The sequence below is a fragment of the Dendropsophus ebraccatus genome, chromosome 3 (genome assembly GCF_027789765.1).
Source record: "Dendropsophus ebraccatus isolate aDenEbr1 chromosome 3, aDenEbr1.pat, whole genome shotgun sequence".
NCBI lineage: Eukaryota > Metazoa > Chordata > Amphibia > Anura > Hylidae > Dendropsophus > Dendropsophus ebraccatus.
The window spans coordinates 90,138,263-90,160,840 of NC_091456.1; the positions used below are offsets into that span (position 1 = coordinate 90,138,263).

Below are 22,578 nucleotides of genomic sequence, written 5' to 3' on the forward strand. Positions count from 1 at the left end.
GCGTGCGAACTATAAAATGATTACATTTCCTACTCAGTAAATCAGTGATTTTCAACCTTTTTTGAGCCGCGGCACACTTTTTATACTTTAAAAATCCCGGGGCACACCACCAACCAAAATGGCACAATGACACTAAAACAGTAGATATTATACATATAGTTAATAATATAGATTCTAAATGTATTTATACTCACTCAGTGTGAAACCTGGGCCTGTTTTCTTCTCCCCCCCCCCCCCCTGTGCTTCTCTCCACCATACTTCTCCCCCCTGTGCTTCTCTCCACCATACTTCTCCCCCCTGCTTCTCTCCACCATACTTCTCCCCCCTACTTCTCTCCTGTGCTTCTCTCCACCATACTTCTCCCCCCTGCTTTTTTCCTGTGCTTCTCTCCCCCATGCTTCTCTCCTGTGCTTCTCTCCACCATATTTCTCTCCTGTGCTTCTCTCCACCATACTTCTCTCCACCCTGCTTCTCCCTGCTGTTTCTCTCCCCCATCCCCAGGTTTCTCTCCCCCATCCCCAGGTTTCTCTCCCCCATTGTTTTCTCCTGTTTCACAGGGGCACCATAGTTTGGTGAACTTTCCCCGCGGCACACCCGACCATGTGTCGCGGCACACTGGTTGAAAATCACTGCAGTAAATGGCATAGGTGCAAAAAATGCTAAATTTCTAAACTGGCGTAACACTTGGTCATATCATATGCCCTAAAAAGTTAGGAATAAAAAGTGATTTAACAAACTGCACATATACATAGAATTGGTACAAAAAAAAAAAACTACTGATTACGGCAGTCACACAGCCTCGCAAACTTAAAAAATTAAAAAATGGAGCCATTATAGGGCTAATTCAAACATTTATGATTTTTTTTTTTAAGTAATAAATAAAAGCTACATAAATGTTTGTGAGTATTGTTGTAATTGTACTAACTTGAACAATATAGATTACCACATAATAAACAATATAAAAAAGCTAAGGTTACATTATTTATTTTTTTTAATTTAAAGAGAATATACCATCAGGTACATCTGACCCAGGGATAGAACAGCGCCGTCACGGGGAAGCCGGAGCTGCGGTCTGTTTTTTGACCGCGTCGGGCCTCCCCTCTATGACCTGGCTTCATTTGAATCAATGGAGCCGCGTCATAGAGGGCCGGGGGATTCCGCCCACCGGGGGCGGGCCTGCCTGCCTCCTGTGCTTCAACCCTGGCCCAGCAACCTTTACACTGCTTTCTGTATTCATTAACAATGCCTTCCATTTACTTTATAACAATGCCCTCCAAATTTACTTTATAATGTAAAGTAAAGAAATACATAAATTTTGCTAATTTGGGGGGATTTTACTTTAACATCATTCATGTTAATAAAATGAACACATGATCTGTATTTTACAGGTTGGCACAATTACAATGATGCCCAATATGTATATATTCCATCATGTTTTACTACTTTTAAATTAAAACACTTCTTGAAAATATTTTTGCCATATTCTGACCCCTATTGGTTTCCATTTGTTGCACCATAATCTGTAGTCTCTAATAATATCATACGGGAACAGGCCAGCCAAAAATAACAGTCGGCTACTAGTTAAAGTGCTCAATGCAGTAAAATCCTAGGTGCATTGCTCCCTGAGAAATATGAATATGCAAAAAAAGAGCCTTTAGAGCCTCATTTAAGAGTCTTGAGCACAGGACTAGCCAGATATCTTTCCGGGAAGGACCCAGCCAAGGGGTGGCTCCTACAGGGAAATCAGTGATCTGTTTCCTGTATGGCTCTACTAGGCAACACCTAGCCAGAATTCTGCTGCACACTAATAAGAGACACCACAAAACAGCTGTCTGGATGGATACCTGGCCTTGGTTTTTTCCTTGTCATTACATTGACTAAGGGTCCTTTTACACAGAAAGATTATCTGACATATTATCTGCCGAAGATTTGAAGCCAAAGCCAGGAATGGACTATAAATAGAGATCAGGTCATAAAGGAAAGCCTGAGATTTCTCTTTCAAATCCATTCCTGGCTTTGGCTTCAAATCTTTGGCAGATAATCTGTCAGATAACCTTTCTGTGTAAATGGACCCTTATTGGGCCACTAATGGTGGTTTTGTTGGTTTTACGGGAGCCACCCCTTGGCTGGGCCCTCCCCCAAGGGATATCTGGCTAGTCCTGTGTTTTGAGACTCTTAAATGAGGCTCCATGGCTTTTTTTTTTTTTTTGCATGTTCATGTTTGCATAGATAGGATCTTTTGATCACTTTTCATCCCATTTTTTGTTAAATATGATGGGACCAAAAATCAGGCTTTCTTAATTTATTTTTTTAATGCCATTCACCACATGCTTTTAATAAATGTAATAGAATGGGCATTTTGGCATATGATTATACAAAATGTTTATTTTACAAGGGGGTGATATATTTATTTAAAAAAAATATATATAGATAGCTTTATTTTTTTTTGAGCAATATAAATATAACACTTAAACACAATATAACTCAAAGTCAATTGTACCTTTATGAAATCACATGTTCAGTTATGAAACAACACTGATGGTGAATTAATTTCTCCTGCTTTTGTGTGAATGGAACAATTAACAGGTAGAAATAATAGGCAAATAGCAGGACAAATCCTATAAAGGAGAGATTTTGCAGGTGGTGACCTCAGACCATTTCTCTGTTCTAATCCTTTCTGGCAGTTTTTTTTTTTTTTTTTACGGTCACTTTGCATTTTGTTTCTGCTCTCACCTCTAGAGGTATCATGAAGCGGTGTTTACAACCCACACAAGTGGCTCAGGTAGTGCAGCTCATCCAGGATGGCACATCAATGCAAGCTATGGCAAGAAGGTTTGCTGTGTCTCAGCATAGTGTCCAGAGCATGGAGCAGATACCAGGAGACATGGAGGGGGCTTTAGGAAGGCAAAAACCCAGCAGCGGGACCGCTACCTCCTCCTTTGTGCAAGGAGGAACAGGAGGAGCACTGCCAGAGCCTTGCAAAATTACCCCCAGCAGGTCACTAATATCTATGTGTCTGCTCAAACTGTCAGAAACTGACTCCATGAGGATAGTATGAGGGCCCAACTTCCACAAGCTGGTGTTGTGTTCACAGCCCAACACTTTACAGGGCGATTGGCAGATTAGATATTGGCACGCTGTGCTTTTACAGATGAAAGCAGGTGCACACTGAGACATGTGACAGAGTCTTGAGACACTGTAGAGAGCAATGTGCTGCCTTCAACATCCTTCAGCTTACCGGTTTGGCAGTGGGTCAGTAATGGTGTGGGGTGGCATTTCTTTAAGGGGTCACATAGCACTCCAAGTGCTCCACAGAGGTAGCCTGACTGCTATTAGGTACCGAGAGAAGATCCTCATGTGGCTGGAGTGTGTCAGCAGTTCCTGCAAGATAAAGGTATTGAAGCTATAGAGCACATTTGGGACATCATGTCTCGTTCCATCCACCAACGTCACGTTGCACCACAGACGGTCCAGAGGTTGGCGATCCGTCACCTCATCAGGCGTTGTAGGGAGGTCATACACAAAACTGAGCTTCATTCTGACTTGTTTTAAGTACATTACAGTAGTGTAGTGAGTTTTTCCACTTTAATTTTGTGTGTGACTCTGAATCCGGGCCTCCACTGGTTAATAAATTTGATTTCCATTGATGATTTTGTTGTCAGCACATTCAAGTTTTTACAGAACAAAAGTATTCAATGAGAATATTTCCTTCATTCAGACATAGGATGTGTTATTTGAGCGTTCCCTTTATTAATTACAAACCACATATGAACTGGAGACAAGAGTCACGTTGTCTCTGGGACAAAAGTGGCCATGTTTTTGTAGCGCTGGAAAATCCTGCTGCTCTGCCCTCTGCTTCCAAAGCGAGTGTGCCAGTTGGAAGCTCCATGAAATGCATTGTAACACACTTACTAGGTACTTATTGCACCAATCTAGTGCAAGAACTAGAATATGGCTGAGAAAGAGCTGGGTTGGTAAAAAGCTATTTTTACCATAGGTTTTGTCAAACAGTACAATATGGTTGGGCAAGTGGGTTTTTAAGAGGATAGAAGGTATACTAAGACATTTAATCTGTGGAGGGAGAAAAGGCTGAATTAAATTGTGAATTTTATATAAGAAAATAGGAAACGGTGGATTGGGATCACCTAGTATGAAACTTTGGGCAGCACAACTCCAGTACTTAATCAAATGGGAAGATTCTAGTTTTTCCAGATGGGTGGTAAAGAATAATAGATATGGATTTTCCAATATATGGGAACAGCTGGAGTCAGGACAATTGATCAATGAGAAGGGAACATTATAGTCAGTTTGGGAGGCAGTAAAATAAATGTTAGATGTAATAAAGTGTACTTCACCGTTTAATAATTATCTGGAGGTAATAAAGGAATGGAAGTTCTGGCAGAGAGGTACCTTACATAATGGAAAAAGGAAGGTTTGTTAGGGGTAGGGATGAGCAAATTTGCACTACTAGCGAAGCGCAGTGCTTCTTTAGGCTCGGCTGTCTGCTTGTAAGCTGGTTGCCGCCATGCTGCTCCGCTCCTGGTGCCTAGAAAAGCTGGATACAGTCCAGGATCCAGTTTTTCCAGGCAGAGCACATAGTTTAAAGGGGAACTCCAGGTAGAGGTTAACAAAAAAAATACACGCAGAAGCGTATAGCATTACTTACCTGTCTATCCCACTTTTGAAACTACCAAAAATCCTTTTGTTTAGGAGGTTTAGTTTTTTGTTCTGTATTGTGTTTCTATACTTCCTGGTTGAGCAGTTCCCAGAATGCAATGCTTTCCCTCAGCTGATCATCACAGTCCCCCATCACAATCAGTAAAATTAGTGATGCACCTGCTTCTGGCCATTCAGAGATGGTGGATCACTCAGGGGATTGGGGGATCCAGCCAAGCCTCCTGTGAGATCACGCCCTGCCCCCTGTCTGCATCATCAGCAAACACACACAATGTGAGACAGAGGCATGGAAGATTTCTCTTCTAAAAGGTGGGAGAGCAGAAGGAGCAGGAGACAATGTGAATTTGCACAGAGGCCAGTTTTCGTCACTTCCTGGATTTCTATCAGTTACCAGTGTGGCAGAACCGCACAGATATGGTAATACATTGAATAGACACATCTATATAACTTTTAATAGAAAACAAGTTTTTCTTATCCGGAGTTCCCCTTTAAAGGCTGCCAGCTGACAAGCCGGTGGCCAAGCCTAGCGAAGCACTGCGCTTCACTAGTAGTGTAAATTTGCTTATCCCTAGTCCCTAATTGAGGAACAACAAAAAACCTGCTGTAATAGCAGGAGAGGGGAAATAGGGAAACAAAAGGAAAATAAGTAGATTTTTCGGAAAAGTATACAAGCTGTGTCTAAGATATACTTTATAAAGAATTGTTAGCATACAAGGTTAAAAATGTTTCAATAGAGAAAAAAAATGTAGGGAATTTGATGTAACGATTAAATACAAATAAGACGGAAAAAATAAATCTTGGTAATTGGGGGGGGGGGGGGTCACATTAAATAAAGCACAGCATATTACGCAAGTTTACATCTGGTATCAACTATATTATACTCCCGGAAAACTGAGTAAATTTGGTGGAGAGGAAAATAATTGATGCTGAGAAGTGGAGGCGAGATTTAGTGATATGTATTATCAGTGCAGTAGAACACAGATCTTGGACAGGATTAAAAAACAGATTGCAAATGGATAATATAGCTGAACCCAGGGGGTGGCTTTTGGGGGACCCAGAAAAAATACAGTATCAAAATGAAAGAAATCTACTATATAAGGCCCCATTCACACATCCGTGTCAGTTTTTACTGTCAGGAAATCCTAATCAGGAGGCCTCAAATGTCATCAGGAAAGTATCAGGATTTCCTGACAGTAATCTGTTTTTACCTTCAGGAAACCATCAGGAAAAACTTCAGGATTTCCTGATGAGGGGGAAAAAAAAAAAAAAAAAAAAAAAAAGTGTTCTCAATATGGTCTAGTATGCCAACACACATCACACGTACCCACACAGTCCCTAGTGTACCTGGATGGCCACAAAAGCTAACTTCACAATGTAAAAACTTATTCAACGTATGCATGAATACTATACATGTGTTTACAATGCTCAGCACTGATAGAGCCCTATTCACCTTTTAAGGCCTAATGTGGCGATATACGTAGCTGCAATGTCTGACATGAAACACTAAAAAAAAAAAAAAAAAAAAAAGTGTTCTCAATATGGTCTAGTATGCCAACACACATCACACGTACCCACACAGTCCCTAGTGTACCTGGATGGCCACAAAAGCTAACTTCACAATGTAAAAACTTATTCAACGTATGCATGAATACTATACATGTGTTTACAATGCTCAGCACTGATAGAGCCCTATTCACCTTTTAAGGCCTAATGTGGCGATATACGTAGCTGCAATGTCTGACATGAAACACTAAAAAAAAAAAAAAAAAAAAAAAAAAAAAACACAAAAAAGTGGCTCATTTTTAAAACTACACTCCTCACGGCATTTATAACAAATTAATAACGTTTACAGAAATGAATGCGCAGCAGATGATATAAAAGTAGAAGCTTCTATTTTCTACAGAACTGACATATTAGTGCCAATATGCTGTGCCCCCAGAGACACACTTAATAAAATGTTAAGCGGGTTCTGATGGGTATAGCATTGCCCTATATGTGGATGCGTACAGCTGTCGTTGCAGAGAGACCAAACACAGGAAGTCTAAGTCCTTTGTGTGCTTACACAAGGAAAGAAACCTGTTCATCATGCAGGTTGTATATCAACTGAGGGCAATTACCTTAGGCTAAATTATATTATCAACTATGTATGCTTACCAGGAGACAATGCTCTTTGTTATGCCAAAATTCAGCCAGTATAATGTCACTGTGTGGTTACAGAGGATTTGGTGCTGTGTGACAGAGCTGACCATACAATGCCCGCACCTCAAAGATTCTTTGATACTGAATGTGGAAGAGTAGCAGCTGTTCACATGCACAGTGAAAATATGCTCTGTGCGTGCTCAGGAACAGCCGTCAATCAATACGAAGCCATGTCTGTGAGTGCTCAAAGGATTGGGACTTCCTGTGTTTGGTCTCATTTCTTTTGAACAAGGAAAAGACCAAAAATCTGCACAGAGGGAGCATAGACCACAGCTTGACAGGGAGACACCTAGTGGCCATATGAATAAAGTTGATTTAAAAAAAAGTATATTGCACAACTGCTTTGAGGGGGTTTGATGTGTGCAGGACCGCTGCAGTGAGAGCAGCCCCGTACACATCAGTGTCCCTGGAGCTGAGGATAATGAGAGATCCGACAGCTGCCTCTCATTAACTCCTTAAATGCTGTGATGCACAGCGATAGCAGCGTTTAAGGTACTCAGTGACACGACAATTGCTTGTAATCGCAGTCCCAAACGTTTGTACTGCAAGCGGGAGTAATCCACTTACCTCTGTCCTGTCAGATCTGCCATCAATGCATAGTCTGCTCTCAGGCAGGCTCTATGCATTGATCGCCGATAACACTAATGCTATGGCATAGCTTAGATCAATATATGCTATCTAATGGTTGCATGTTAAACTGTAAAATACGAGTGTAAAAAAAAAAAAACCCTTATAAACCCACCCCCCCCTAATAAGTGTTAAATATACTTCCTTGGCCATTATAAAAATAAAAATATATAAAAAAAAAAAACATATTACATATCGTAGCATGCAGAATTGTCCGATGTATTAAAATGTAACATTACGTATTCCACTGTGCGGGAACAATAAATGGAAAAAAAACCCACAAGGTTTGATTTTTTCAAATTCTATATCAGAAAAAAATTAAAAGGTGATCAAAACTTTTCTTTTATACCAATAAGATATTAATAAAAACTAGAGATCATGGCGCAAAAAATGACACCACATGACCCAGACATTCAGGCATCAATAGGCTCAGTCTTGAAGGGGTTAAAGATCAAACAATTAAATGGAGAATATAACATCAGCTGGTCACAACAATTCAAACCAAGCAAACAAACTCTTGTGTTTTCTTTATTGTTATTTTGTACTATTAAATGAATATGGTTTATACAATAACATAATAAATATCAAATAATTATCATCTGCGAGTACTGCACAGTATCACAAGAGAAGGTATGTACAGGAATGTACAGGAGATAAAATTTCACAAAACAATCAAAACCCTCAGTCGTACCATCCCAGTCACTATTGTCATGTCTTGGTGGAATGTGCTACATTTGACAATAAATCATGAATTCATTGACAAATATGTAATGACATTTAGATAAAAATCTAGAAAGCAGCTGGAATGTTGGGAAATTAAAAACATTATGGTAAAATTTGGGAATTAAAAACCACAATGCATATTGTACTTATAAAATGGAAACAAAGCAATAGACCCCCCCATACACTTAATACGCCTGGCCCTGGAGATCAGGGTCGGGCTTGATGGAGAAATCACTACATGACCCCTTTTGTTCACGGAGAAAAAGGATGCCAACAGGGCTGTCTGGCTGCTGCTGCCTCTTCCATAGAACACTTGATCCATGCTGAATGTCCCTGTGAATGGGGAGGAAGGGAGAGAACTGTTGGCTGAACAATGGTTTGGCCAAAAGTTAGTGAAGGTGTATGGCCACCTTTAGCAATGTAATGCAGACTATTTTTATGCAACTTTAAAGTGACACTGTCCCCTCCTTTTTGCATTCGGACATCTCTACACAGGTGTAAAGGGTAAATTTAGCAGTTTTCATACCTTATTTTATATCGTACGTCATGGTGCTTGTTCAAGTAAAAAGTCATCTTTTATCAACTGCAGATTGTGTTAAGTGGGCGGGGCCTCGCGGCATTAGTGCCACTTAGCCCCGCCCACAATGTCAGTTGGCCCCACCCTATCGACGGCCATTTGAACAGGCTGGCCGAAAGGTCTAGACTCCACCCCCTTTACGTCGGCCAACCAATGGGTGCCAAGGGGGCGGGATCGACGGTGATGTTGTGAGCGGAGCTAAGTGGTGCTAATGCCGTGAGGCCACGCCCACTTAATACAATCTGCAGTTGATAAAAGGACACTTTTTACTTGAACAAGCACCATGACATATCATATGAAATAAGGTATGAAAAACGCTAAATTTACCCTTTACACCTGTGTAGAGAAGTCAGAATGCTTAAACGGGGTGACAGTGTCACTAAGTCTTGATGAAAATCCTTCTGTGTTGTGTGTACAGACATAAGGGTCCATGTATCACTGCATCCTGAAAAATGGCTGCAAGACCAGATTTGTGTTCTGCTACCAGTTATACTGCCTTCTATCCCCTGCCAAATACAAGTACTTGTCAATATTAAAAACTTTTGACACAGATCAGTAGAACAAGTGGAAAGACTACCACACATTTCTAAACTTCAGTTTGTGAATATTTTCGTTTTTCCATTTGAGATAAAAATTGGTTAACTTCAGTTCCATTTCTTCCAATGAAACACCACAACTCAATTATTTTCATTAGATCTTATGCAACTTTAAACCATTTGCAGCCACTTACAAAATGAGGACCTACTTTAATATTGGTGTCTGGTTTCCTGTGATTAAATGTCTTGGAAGTAAGCCTTCCAAAATATGGAGGGAGTGGGTGTATATCCCGATCACTGCAAGTGAGCATTGGCATCGGGGAGTAAAAGGCTTCAGCTGCCTAAGGTTTACATCAGATTTACAGAAGGCTTGAAAATATAATATACATTTATATATATATATATATATATATATATATATATATATATATCTTTCCCACAATGATACCAATATGGGATATGATCATTTGCAGTCATGTTTCACTCTGTACTTGTGCATGACTATACAACATTCAAGTGTTCAAGCACCTTTCTTATGTGCAATATAGGTTTGGCTTGTAACATTATGATGCTGTAACATTCTATTTCAGTTGTTGGTTTTGACTACTGCACATATTCTAGTAAACTTTGAGATGAAACTTGTAAAAATGTTATCTTATATAAACATACTTGTATATCACAAGAAAATCAGAAACAATGGTCTGCTTTTCTCCCTCCAGAAACAGTACCGCTGTTGTTCTCAGGCTGTGCCTGTTCTGTTAGGTAACTAGGGTGAGATGCAATACCTGATGCAGTCATGGATGAGAGGGTTGCTGAGAAAAAAAGAAAATGATTTTGCCAACACCATACAACCCCTTTAACATGTATATCTGGCAGTTTTAGATTAAAGCAAAACTTCCCAAAGTGCTTTGTGGACTGGAACACAAGCTTTTGTTCAGGCAAAGTTATCTGGTCATCTTTGAATTCTTCTACGTCTAAAGGTTCCTTTCAATGTTCACCGTAATGTGAAGCCAGTGATTGTAATACTTTGTTTTCTTCTTAAAAAGCTTTGGTGGTATACATATAGTATAAGACAATAGGCAAAATAACTACAGAAGAAAGGAGTCTACATAAAAAAGACAATCCAGCTTTGTTTAGGCACAGTATCAGTCCTAACCGTGGCAATGTAATTGTTCCACACAGTCAATTTCCAGTCTAGAAGGTCCTACGTGTGGTGTAGTCCAGCACCATACTTGCTGCTCCCAGGAGTGCAGGGTCAGATAAGTTTGACACAACCACATTGACATCCTGGACTGAAGCCAAGCCTCTCTGGCGTATCACTTCTTTCACTGCATTTACATACTGGTTTGCCAGAACACCAGAGAGTATCACCAACGATGGGTTGATGGTGTGCAAGATGTTCACAATCCCAAGGCCAAGAGCTGTTCCAGCTGTTGAAAAGAAATGTACCAGAGTAGCGTCATAATATAGACATGTACATTCAAAAAGTGTTTGCCTGATAAACACTGCTGTTTCATACAGAGGCTTGCCCAGCCATCAGCTGATCAGGAGTAAACTAGCTATCATGCTTTAAAAACTTCAAATCCAGGTCCAGTCTCCTGAGGGTGCGTTCACACCTACAGGATTCGCAGCAAATCTGCAGCAGATTTGATGGTGCAGATTTGATGCTGTGTTCAGTTATTTAAATCAAATCTGCTGTGGATCTGCTGCGGATCCGCAACAGAAAATCAGCTGCGGATCCGGTAAGTGTGAACGTACTCTGAAGGCAGCTTTTTAGTCTTGTGCTGGTTGAAAACAAGAGACTAAACGCTGCCTTCAGCTGCAGCACATCCTGACTCACACCCAGAAGCTGCAGAAAATCCTCACTTCCTGGTCCACTCTCTCTTGGCTTCTCTGTGTGACTTTGGTCTTCAGAAAGGAGGGGGAGGATAATCTCTGTCTCTTCTGTTGCCAGGCAAGCTGTAACACCTCATCTGTATCCCCACCCACCACTGACATCACATCAATCAGTGAGCACCTGGCCAAGGAGGCATCAGAACAGTGACAGCCTCCTGAGCAGTATAAGGGAAAGGAAACACTTTTTTCCTCTCTCTCTTTCTAATCTATGTAGATGGATGGATGGAGCTAGATATTTTGTTCACAGTGTGAGGCCACGTTCACACAACATATCTGTTAGTAAAACAAGGACCGTTGTTGCAGCTTGCAACAATGGCAGGTTTTAACTAACAATACTCGATGGCATTGAAGTAGGTAGAACACCGGCCGTGGTGTATACACACTGTATACATTACGGCCAGTGCTCTGTGGCTGCACAAAATAACTGACAGGTCTATTTTGTGTGGCCGCAATTCATTGAACAGCGGCCGTACAGAACACAGCTAACGGCCGTACTTTACATTGTGCTCTATGGCTAATTGGAGTGCGGCACACCAGAATGTGCCTGCATTCCAATAAAAAAGTGATGTTTACCCGGCTCATACTGCAGCATCGGCTCGGTGAACAGCTGAGACATTGGCCATTGTTTGACACATCAAATACCAGCCGTGTCAAACCACGGACGATGTTCATACAGCATGTAAACATCGCCTACAGCAAAGCAGATTAAGCCAGCGATGGGCAGATACTACAAGATCAGGTGGATACTTGGCAGATGGCACTGAGGTGCAATGCATGCTGGGAAATGTAGTTTCCCGGCCTGTGCCATCCTGGATATAGCCGGCTTTGAGAAAAATTTGTAACTCAGGAAAGACGGCAGTTAGAAAAAAAGAAGGCAGCTCAAAATAATCAGGGGGACTCTGGGGTAAGGCCAGCTAGGTTTGGAAGCATTTGATTTTTTTAGCTCTTGGGTGGAATACCCCTTTAAGTTAGTACTTATCTGTGTATATATAGCTTAGATTATTTTTTTTGGTGTCTGATGAGGCTGTATGAGGGCTTGTTTTTTGGGGTACATATAATGGGCTCACCATTTTGGGGTACATATAAAACTTATTTCTATCCTTTTAGTGCAGTGAAAGATACAAGCATTTGTATAATAGTCAATACCTGTCTTCAAAATATTGCTGGCTTTGGAGTTTCCGAGTTTTGCTGCTTGGATAAGATGAATAGCTGTAACACACTCATCATTCTTCAATGTCATATTTTCTACTAACAGCTGATCCTCTGGATAAGAGAAAATATCAGTTAAAAACATAATAACCTGTTTATTCTTAATCGAACATTAATCATGGCAAATCAAGAGGCAAATTTATCCTGCAACAATACAAGCTGACTAAACCGCTATTAGTATAGCAGCTAATGGAGGCTAGATGCATTGTAGCAAATAACTATGGTAGAAAGTCAGGTCTCACTGCCACCTAGTGAAAAAACATGCAATCTGCAGGAAGTCAGTCACAGTAACTCACCGTCATGCAATTTCTTTGCTTCTCTTTGCAAGGCGATTCCTGATGCATATGCCTCTATGCAACCATGGCTCCCACACATGCACTCTGGTCCATCAAAAGACACCATGATATGTCCCAGTTCACCAGCACAGAAAGAGCTGCCATGTACAAGTTCACTGTGATGGATCACTCCTCCTCCAATACCTAAAACATTGTAAATACGCTGACATTAGTCATGAGTGTAGACCATTAGCCAACCCTGCTACAGGCACCGGAGTACAAAGCCAAGCATAAAAGAAAGCTAACAAGTATACCTACCTCTAGGAGGGTATTACTTCTGATCATAATATTTAGCCTACTCTACCCCAAACTTCTTGCAGAATAGATATACAAATTATTAAATGGGATGAAGTGATTTTTGTACAAAATCCTGATATCTCTTTAAAGACTTGTTATGTTCCGCCACCCCCTGCTCAATACAAGCTGCAGGGGAGGTAAGGAGCAGTAAAAAGATGCACAGTAAGGTACATTCAATATGTGGGGATAGAGGGTATGTGGGCAAACTACAGAGGGGGAGGAAGCTATAAAGAATGGGTGACCAAACTACAGGGGAACTTACAGTATAGGAACAGTGGGACATTCAGTATGGCAGCTAACTACCGTATAGAGTGTGGTTACAGTGTAAGGCATGTTTCTCTGAAAATAAGACCTACCCTGAAAATAAGCCCTAGCCCTTTATAAGCCTCAGTTTTAGCTTTGGAGTAACAAGGAAGAAGTAGCCATCTGAATGGCGACCACTTGGAACTAGTCAAGTGCCCTGGGCTGTAATCACTCCTACTCAAGTGTGATTGACAGCTCAGGTGCCCAGGCTGGCAATTACTCCTCAGTAGGCTTGATAAAAGTGTGAATGTGTATAATTACAGTCCAGTCTGTGACTAGTCCCACATGCTCCTCACTGGAATTGCCACCTGCAGCCTATTTACATGCAGCACAGAAGTTGTCTTGTTCCCCACATTTATACATAGGACATCCACAAATAGTAGCAAATGTTATATACAGTGGTGCCTTGGATTATGAGCATAATTCGTTCCGGGACCGCACTTGTAATCCAAATCACTCTTAAACCAAAGCAAATTCTCCCATAAGAAATCATAGAAATGCAGACAATTTGTTCCACACCCCAAAAATAATAATTTATTATTCTCAACAACATGTAAAACTAATGAAACAAACATTCAGAAACTGCAGAATATGTGAAATTATAGGTTACTGTTTAGTAATGGGGAGGATGGGAGACACAAGGACTGACAGAGACTGCAGGGAGCATGAAGGAACGGGCAGGGTAGATGTGGGCACATACATGCAGCGCTCTCTGTCCGGGGAGAGAGGGGTTACAGCTACAGTCCTGTCCCCTGATGCGAGCCTCAGCCTGAAGTGGATCTGCTATGATTTGGAAGGTGAGGGAAACTTCCTGGGTCAGAGTACAGGGTTGTAGACCACTCTGTGCAGACCATGCCCCTCCTCCACTCGTGCTCCCACTCAGTACATACATACACATTATAATAAATATATACACACACACACACACATACATATACACACACACGTGATATACATTGGTGGAGCAACTGATTTACTTCCTGCTCTTCAAATAGTTGTCACAATGTGCTTATTCCAAAGTCCACATTGTTATCTTTATATTTGCATACAGGATATAAAAAGTGGTTAACAGCAGGTCATTGTAATATGCTATGTTACATACTATTCTGCTGCTATATGCTAAGAACAGCACGACTGCTAAACAAAATAGTTAAATAGCATGTTGAAACCTCAGAAAGACTACAAGCGGAAGACAAGTTAACTACAAGTTACATCACAGGACTATTCCGTTATATTTCTCAGTCCCTATCATGCGTACCTGTCCCAGTAATAACCGTGACAAAGTTCTCTACTCCTTTGCCTTGGCCAAACTTTCTCTCAGCTAGCGCAGCACAATTTCCATCATTATCAACCCATACTGGTAGATGAAGTGTATCTGACAGAGGAGTTCGTAGGTCAACTGAGCTCCACTCCTGAATCAACTTTGTAGAATGGAGCACTAAGCCTTCATGTGGGTTTACTCGTCCACCGGTGGAGATACCTAGATTTTATGAAGTGGTAGTTAATACAGTATAAAGTATATAATATTTGTATAAGCGGTTATTTAATTATTATGCAGGTTATTCATTTTATAATATACACAAGATAAATATGATACTTTTTGGTATGGTACTTTTTTATTTTACCATGAAATATTAACATTAGTTCAACACCCAATTTTACAGTTATCTTCCCCAAGGGACTGACCCGAGGGGCCCCCACATTCAAACAAAAACCTATTCCTCCTTTTTCCCTAAACATTCTCCAGACTAAGCTATATTAGTCCATGACACAATTCATTTCTACTCTAATCGATATTAACCTCTTCTCCACCCGAAATAACATACTAGAATCTAATGCCACCATGCAGTTAGAAATAAGAGGGGAGCGATTGTAACACCTGGGATTCTGTAGTGTGATACAGGGCATTTACATAATTACTCTCACCGTTATTCTTCATCTTGAGTAACACCATTCAAAATGGGGTTGGTTCATGCCCCCTTAGTCCCCCCCCCTATCAAAGGAAGGTCCCTCATGGCTGAGCCTCTCCTTTCCTCTTATTCTATCAAGGAATCACTATACCTCATATCATTCAGGTCATTGGGGCTCCCCTAGGGATCCCCCTTTGAGGCACAGAGACCAATTATAGTAATCTCATCTGCTCCAACGGGTTTCGACCTTTATTTCTTAATACCCCGAGAAAACTTTGTAGTACACCTTGTTTTCTTTCCAGGATTATTTTCTTTAACCTCTGTCTCACACTCCCCCTCTCTTAATTGTGCATACTGGGTTTTCCCAATTCCTTGCTCCTCTTTAATAGGGCCATGGAATTGGATTCCAAAAGAACCACTTTATTTCAATGCATTAATTATTGCGTTCACTTGAATTACCCCCCCATATTACAAATTTCATAACTCCAAAAACCTTTCATAGTTAGTGTCTCTATGCACTATCCTATTCCAACCATTTAACTTCATATTCAGTTACTCTATATTTTGCCCTTTTTCTAGCCAGTATCTAATCAGTCTGGGACACTTCCACGTTTAATGAATTAATTCCTCCTTGACCCCTATTACACTCATCTGTATTATGTACCCTTATCTTAAAAAAGGATCTGTCAGCACCCAGGCCCTACTGGAGGTGCTGACAGTGCGGGGTAGTAACTTTTGGTAACTTGTCAATGGAGTGGATTATGCACATAATGAAACGTCAATGAGGATGTCAGCATTGTGCAGTAACCTGGTCTGAATTGGGTCTGTTTTGCTTTTGTGTGACACACCCGATGGCTTCTCAGCTTCCTGGCTATGCAGGAGTTAAGCTGAGAAGCTGTGGGACTTGATTACACAGCTGGGTTGTCTGTCTGATTGATGGGTTTCTCTGCCTATCTGCAGCCTGGAGGATCAGAGCGCCGGTCCAATGAGGATCCGGACCGGGCTTTTGCTCAGCATAAAACAAAGCTGAGGTAGAGTTCCAGCGCTGGCGATTTAGGTTAACTCCTGGCTCCAGCTTCCCTGTCTATTCCTGCGAACCCCTTTCCTTTGACTCGACTTGTTATCTGACCTTCCGCCTGACTTTTTGACGATCCCTTTGCCTGCTGATTTTGTACTGCGTTGCCTGTGTGGATTTGACCCGGCTTGTTTACCATTCTTTTATGTTTGTTCATCCGTCTCGTTCTGTGTGCACTTCATCAGCGTAGGGAACATCCACGTGGTTGTCCACGGTCGCCTAGGGCTGATCGAGGCAAGCAGGCAGGGACAGTCAGACCTAGGGCCCACTGTCTTGTTGTGTCTGTATCACCCGATCCTGACAGAGGAGTTGTGGCTCAGCGTTTATGCCGCACTCTGCCACTCTCTCGTACTGCCTCTTCTTTGTGAATAATCAATGCTGTCCGGCCTCCTGCTCACTCACTCAGTCTGTAGCAGAAGACTTCTAGCCTGTGTTGGAGCTATGGCCTAAGAGTATATCACCTGTCTAAAGACCAGCAAAAGTTTTTTTTCTTTGATTTAATTCCACTAATGAAAATGAAATAGTTGTTTTTTTTTGTCAACATTGTATTAAACTAAACTAAGGCTGAGTTCACACAGCATTTTTGTAATCCTTTTAATCGTCCATTTTATGCAAAAACCACAGTTTAGTGAACGCTAAAAACACGGATGTATTTTTTCTATAATTGAAGTCAATTGAAAAAAAAGGATCAAAACAGATGTACACAAATGAATCCTTTTTTCATAAAAACAGATTGCAAAAACAGTGTGAACGCAGCCTAATTTGAACCTGATTGGGAATTCTTTGCACTTTTTAAAAGGATACAATAATGAGAATAAAAAAAAAACTATTTAACCTCTTAAGGACCCATGACGTACCGGCACGTCATGGATCACTGTCACTTAAGGACCCATGACGTGCCGGTACGTCATCCCTTTAAACGGGCGCCGCGGCCGGCCGGGTCCCGATCGGGGGAGATAGCCTGCTATAATACATAGCAGGCCATCTCTCCCTGTCGGCATGGAGGGTTGTTAACCCCCCCCATGCCGACGATCGCCGCTATTGGCTGATAAGCCCATAGCGGCGATCGGAACCTTTCCGGGCCATCGGTGGCCCGATGACCCGGAAAAAAATGGCGGTCGGTGCTGTCCGAGGACGGCACCGACCGCCATTACTGTAAAAAGTAATGGTGGTCACGGTACCACCGTCCCGATCGCCGTGAACGGCCGGCCAGCCGGCCGGCCGTTCACGGCGATCAAAGTCCCCACAAGTAATAAATACCTGCTCCGGACCCCTCAGCTAGGTAGCTGAGGGGTCCGGAGCAGGTATTTGTACATTACTCACCTGTCCCGGGGTCCTGATCGGCGTCTTCCGGGTTCCCGGCGTCCACTTCCTCTTGTCGGGACTTCGGCTTCTTCCGTGAGTCCCGATCGTCTCTTTCCGGCTCCAGCGTCGTCTATTTTCGTATTTTTCCGGCTCCAGCGTCGTCTATTTTCGGATCTTGCGCTCTGCTGCCCCCTAGCGGCTGATAAGTGTAATACACGTATCAGCCACTACAGGGATGTTCAGAATGTAGTAAAAAAAAAATTTTTTTTCCCAATTTTTTTTTTTTCTATTTTTCGCACCCTATCGCCGCTGAGTGTTGATCAGCATCGCACGAAAGTGCGCTGCTAATCAGCAACTCCTCCTTTTTGGCGTAGGGTGTTTTTTTTTTTATATCCTACTGCCACGGTCTGCTGATAAGTGCCGAACATAAGTGCGGCATTCATCAGCAACACCATTTTTGGCGTAGGTTTTTTTTGTATACTTACTGTAAAAAACACGTAAAAAAACACTACATTACACCACACTACATTGAATAAAGTTTTACACTACACCACTACATACCCCATATACCAATCCCTATATAAAAGTGGCCCCCAGGGTGTTTTCGGTATCGGACGCATACATTATTATTGCCTCCGACACCGAAACAGCCAGTGAGGATGAATGGGGGGATCCTTCTTTCCTCCATTCATCCTCATCCTCCTCATCATCCAGTGACGTGTCTGGGAGTAGCGTAGCGTACGCTGCCCCCCAGACACGTCTTTTCCGCCAGTACCGTCCCAATAAGAGATGACGGTATGGTGTGAAATTCTACAAACTCTGTGAGCGTACCTCAGGGTACACTTACAGATTTAGGGTACGTGCACACTGCGGAATGGCGAAGGATAACCCTTTGTGCATTCCGCAGCTGGCACCCGCCGGCGGACTGATGCAGGGGCGCGTCTCCGCCTGTGTCATAGACTCTATCCTATGCATGGGCGGATTCCATTATCCGTCATTCCATCAACACGTTGGACGCAGAGCGGAATCCGCCCGTGCATAGAATGGAGTCTACGACACGGACGGAGACGTGCGCCTGCATCAGTCCGCCGGCGGGTGCCAACTGCGGAATGCACAAAGGGTTATCCTTCGCGATTCCGCAGTGTGCACGTACCCTTAGAGTGTATGAAGGAAGGGACACTCGAATCCAGCCCCCAGATGCCCCCTCCCCCCCCATCCTCGGAGTTAGTGGGGACATCGTCCGGGAACTGATCATCCCACTGCTGGATAAAGGTCACCACCTGTACGGGGATAACCTTTATACCAGCACCCCCTCTTCCGGTCCCTCGCTGCCCGAGCTACTGTAGCTTGCGGCACGATCCGAACATATCAGAAGTAGTAATAGAGCCCTAATATTTAGCAGCCATGGAGCGGACCCAGCGCTTCTGGATATGAAGGACCCCGTATCGCACCAGGACAACATTTTCCAGGTGACGTCCCCCACACTGGAGAACAGGAGACCCCAGAAGAAGTGCAGAGTGTGGCGTAACAGGGGGATCAGGAAGGACACCATTTACCAGTGTGACACCTGTCCTGATCCCCCCGGCCTCTGCATACTGGATCGCTCCAAGGCGCACCACACGTCACTGGGGTTCTACATTATCTAAATTCCGTCCCTTATTCCTATTTCAGGGGTCACGTTGATCCAGGGATTATTCTGATCGCCAATATGGAGTCGGGAAGGAATTTTTCCCCTGTGATGAGGCTACTGTCGTCTGCCTCACGAGGGGTTTTTGCCTTCCTCTGGATCAACACAGGTTGAATTTGATGGACACCTGTCATTTTCCAACCTTATAAACTAATAATTGGCCTAATACCCCCAAATAAATTAGAATTGTCCCTTTTCCCCAGCTAAATAGGTATGGCCGCCATTCCCATTAGAGGATGCCATGATGCAATTACAAAGCCTCTGTGCGGCCAGGACAGTAGAAACCCCCCACAAGTGACCCCATTCTGGAAACTACACCCCATAAGGAATCTAACAAGTGGGGCAGCGGGTATATGGCCCCCTGGTGACGGCCACATTTGGGACGTGAAAATGAAAAAAATGGTATTTTTTATTTTCACGGCACATGTCCTACACATGTGCCCATCACTAGTGGGGTCCATATGCTCACTGCACCCCTTGTTAGATTCCTTATGGGGTGTAGTTTCCAGAATTGGGTCACTTGTCGGGGGTTTCTACTGTTCTGGCAGCACAGGAGCTTTGTAATTGCGACATGGCCTCCATCCCCCATTCCAGCCTCTAAATGGCGCTCTGTCCTTTTGGTGACTTGCCCTGTGCCCATATGGCAAATTATGTCCACATGTGGGGTATTTTCGTACTCAGGGGAAACTACCCTACACGTTTTGTGTTCATTTTCTTTTTTAACCCCTTGTGGAAATGGAAAAAAATCAAGGCTAGACCAACATTTAGTGTAATTTTTTTAAAATTTTTACTCTAAATCATTGATCTTGTCTTGATTTTTTCATTTTCACAAGGGGTTAAAAGATAAAAAAAAACACAATGTGTAGAGCAATTTCCCCTGAGTACGGAAATACCCCACATGTGGACATAAAGCGCCATGCGGGTGCAGGGTAAGCCTCCAAAGGGAAGGTGCGCCATTTGGTTTTTGAAGGCTGGATTTGGATGGAATGGATTTCGAGGGGCCATGTTGCATTCAAAAGGCCCCTGTGTTGCCAAGACAGTTAAACCCCCCACAAGTGACCCTATTATGGAAACTACACCCCTCAAGGAATGTAACAAGGGGTGTAGTCAGCATATGGACCCCACTGGTGACGGGCACAAATGTGGAACAATGTGGCGTGAAAATGAAATATTAAATTTTTTACACTATAATGTTGGTCTAGCCTTGAATTTATCATTTTCACAAGGGGTTAAAAGAGAAAAAAACACACAAAATGTGTAGAGCAATTTCCCCCGAGTCCGTAAATACCCCACATGTGGACATAAAGCGCCATGTGGGTGCAGGGCAAGCCTCCGAAGGGAAGGAGCGCCATTTGGATTTTAGAGGTTGGATTTGGCTAGAATGGATGATGAACGCCATGTCGCATTTACAGAGCCCTTGTGCTGCCAAAACACTGTAAACCCCCCACAAGTGACCCCATTCTGGAAACTACACCCCTCAAGGAATCTAACAAGGGGTGCAGTGAGGATATGGACCCCTGGATGACGGGCACATTTGTGCCATGAAAGTGAAAAAATGAAAATTTTCACTTTCACGTCACATTTTTCCACATTTGTGCCCGTCACCAGTGGGGTCCATATGCTCACTGCACCCCTGGTTAGATTCCTTGAGGGGTGTAGTTTCCAGAATGGGGTCACTTGTGGGGGGTTTCCAGTGTCTTGGCAGCACGAGGGCTCTGTAAATGCGACATGGCCCTTGAAATCCATTCCAGTGAAATCCAGCTTCCAAAAGCCAATTGGCGCTCCTTCCCTTTGGAGGCTCGTCCTGCGCCCGCTTGGCACTTTATGTCCACATGTGGGGTATTTCCGTACTCGGGAGAAACTGCGCTACATGTTTTGTGTTTTTTTTTTCCTTTTATCCCTTTGTGAAAATGAAAAATTGAAGGCTAGAACAACATTTTAGTGTAAAAAATACTTTAGTCTTTTTTCAAGCCATATTGTTTGGAAAATCTGTGAAGCACCTGTGGGGTCCAGATGCTCACCGCACCCCTTGTTACATTCCTTGAGGGGTGTAGTTTTCTAAATGGTGTCCCTTTAGGGGTGTTTTTTAGGTTTTGGCACCCCAGAGCCTCTGCCAACCTGAAGTGGTACAGTCAAAAATGACCAAAAATAACGGAGCCATTGAAATTCACTAGGCGCTCCCTTATATCTGAGGCTTGTGGTTGCGTCAAATAGCGCAATAGGGCCACATATGGGGTATTTCTATAAACTGCAGAAATGGGGCAATCAATATTGGGGTGCATTTCTCTGGTAATAGGTTTATAATTATGAAAAATATTGGATTACAATAAAATCTCTGCACAGAAAATTAAAATTTTCAAATTTCTTACACACTTAGCTTTTATTTCTGTGACTCCCCTAAAGGGTTAAAAAACTTTCTGGATGTGCTTTTGCAGAGTTTAGGGGGTGCAGTTTCTGAAATGGGGTGCTTCGTGAGGCTTTCTAACACACAGTCCCCTCAAATACACTTTAAACCTGAACAGTTCCCTAAAAATATCTGATTTTGAAATTTTACTGAAAATTTGGAAATTTGCTGCTAATGTTTTAAGCTTCCTATTGTCTAAAAAAAATGAAATATAGTTTAATAAATGCCGCCAACATAAAGTAGACATGTTGCTAATGCTATTTAATATATAATTTATGTGGTATAACCATTTTCTGTATAAGCAGAAAAGTTTTAAAGTTGGAAAAATGCATTTTTTCACAATTTTTCACGCTATTTTGGGTTTTTTCATAAAGATTCGTTATAAGTATCGACTCCAATTTACAAGAAATGTGAAGTACAATATGTCACGAGAAAACAATCTCAGAATCAGCCGGATAGGTAAAAGCATCCCGAAGTTATTAATGAATAAAGTGACACTGGTCAAATTCATAAAATTTGCTCCGGTCCTTAAGGCCATTTCAGGCTCTGTCCTTAAGGGGTTAATGTCCATCATGGGAATCAAGCCAAGGGGAAAAAAATGTTGCTGGCCTTTAGATTGGTGATATACCTATAGACAACAGCTCCAACACAGACTAGGAAATTCAACTACAGTATATCCAATTGCAGATCACTCCTCTGTTGGCAGACACTGGCTGACAGCTGAGTGAGCAGGAGGCCAGGCAATATTGAATATTCACGAAGAGGAGGAAGGAGAGGTGAGATGTGCCACACAGTGAGACACAAATAGTGAGCCCTGA

At 42.4% G+C, this 22,578-nt stretch overlaps 1 protein-coding gene across 4 annotated transcripts in view; it reads right to left on the bottom strand.

Annotated features, from left to right (window-relative positions):
* Positions 1 to 8,760: 8,760 nt before the first annotated feature.
* GNE (glucosamine (UDP-N-acetyl)-2-epimerase/N-acetylmannosamine kinase) overlaps positions 8,761 to 22,578 on the bottom strand; it is a 52,730-nt gene continuing 38,912 nt past the window's right edge. For all 4 annotated transcript variants that reach the window (XM_069962202.1, XM_069962205.1, XM_069962204.1 and 1 more), the window contains 4 exons: positions 14,638 to 14,859; positions 12,741 to 12,923; positions 12,382 to 12,498; positions 8,761 to 10,769 (listed from right to left, as the gene is read on the bottom strand). In XM_069962202.1, the coding sequence (XP_069818303.1) occupies positions 10,534 to 10,769; positions 12,382 to 12,498; positions 12,741 to 12,923; positions 14,638 to 14,859 (758 nt within the window). In that variant the 3' untranslated portion in view covers positions 8,761 to 10,533. The remainder of the gene's footprint in view (positions 10,770 to 12,381; positions 12,499 to 12,740; positions 12,924 to 14,637; positions 14,860 to 22,578) is intronic.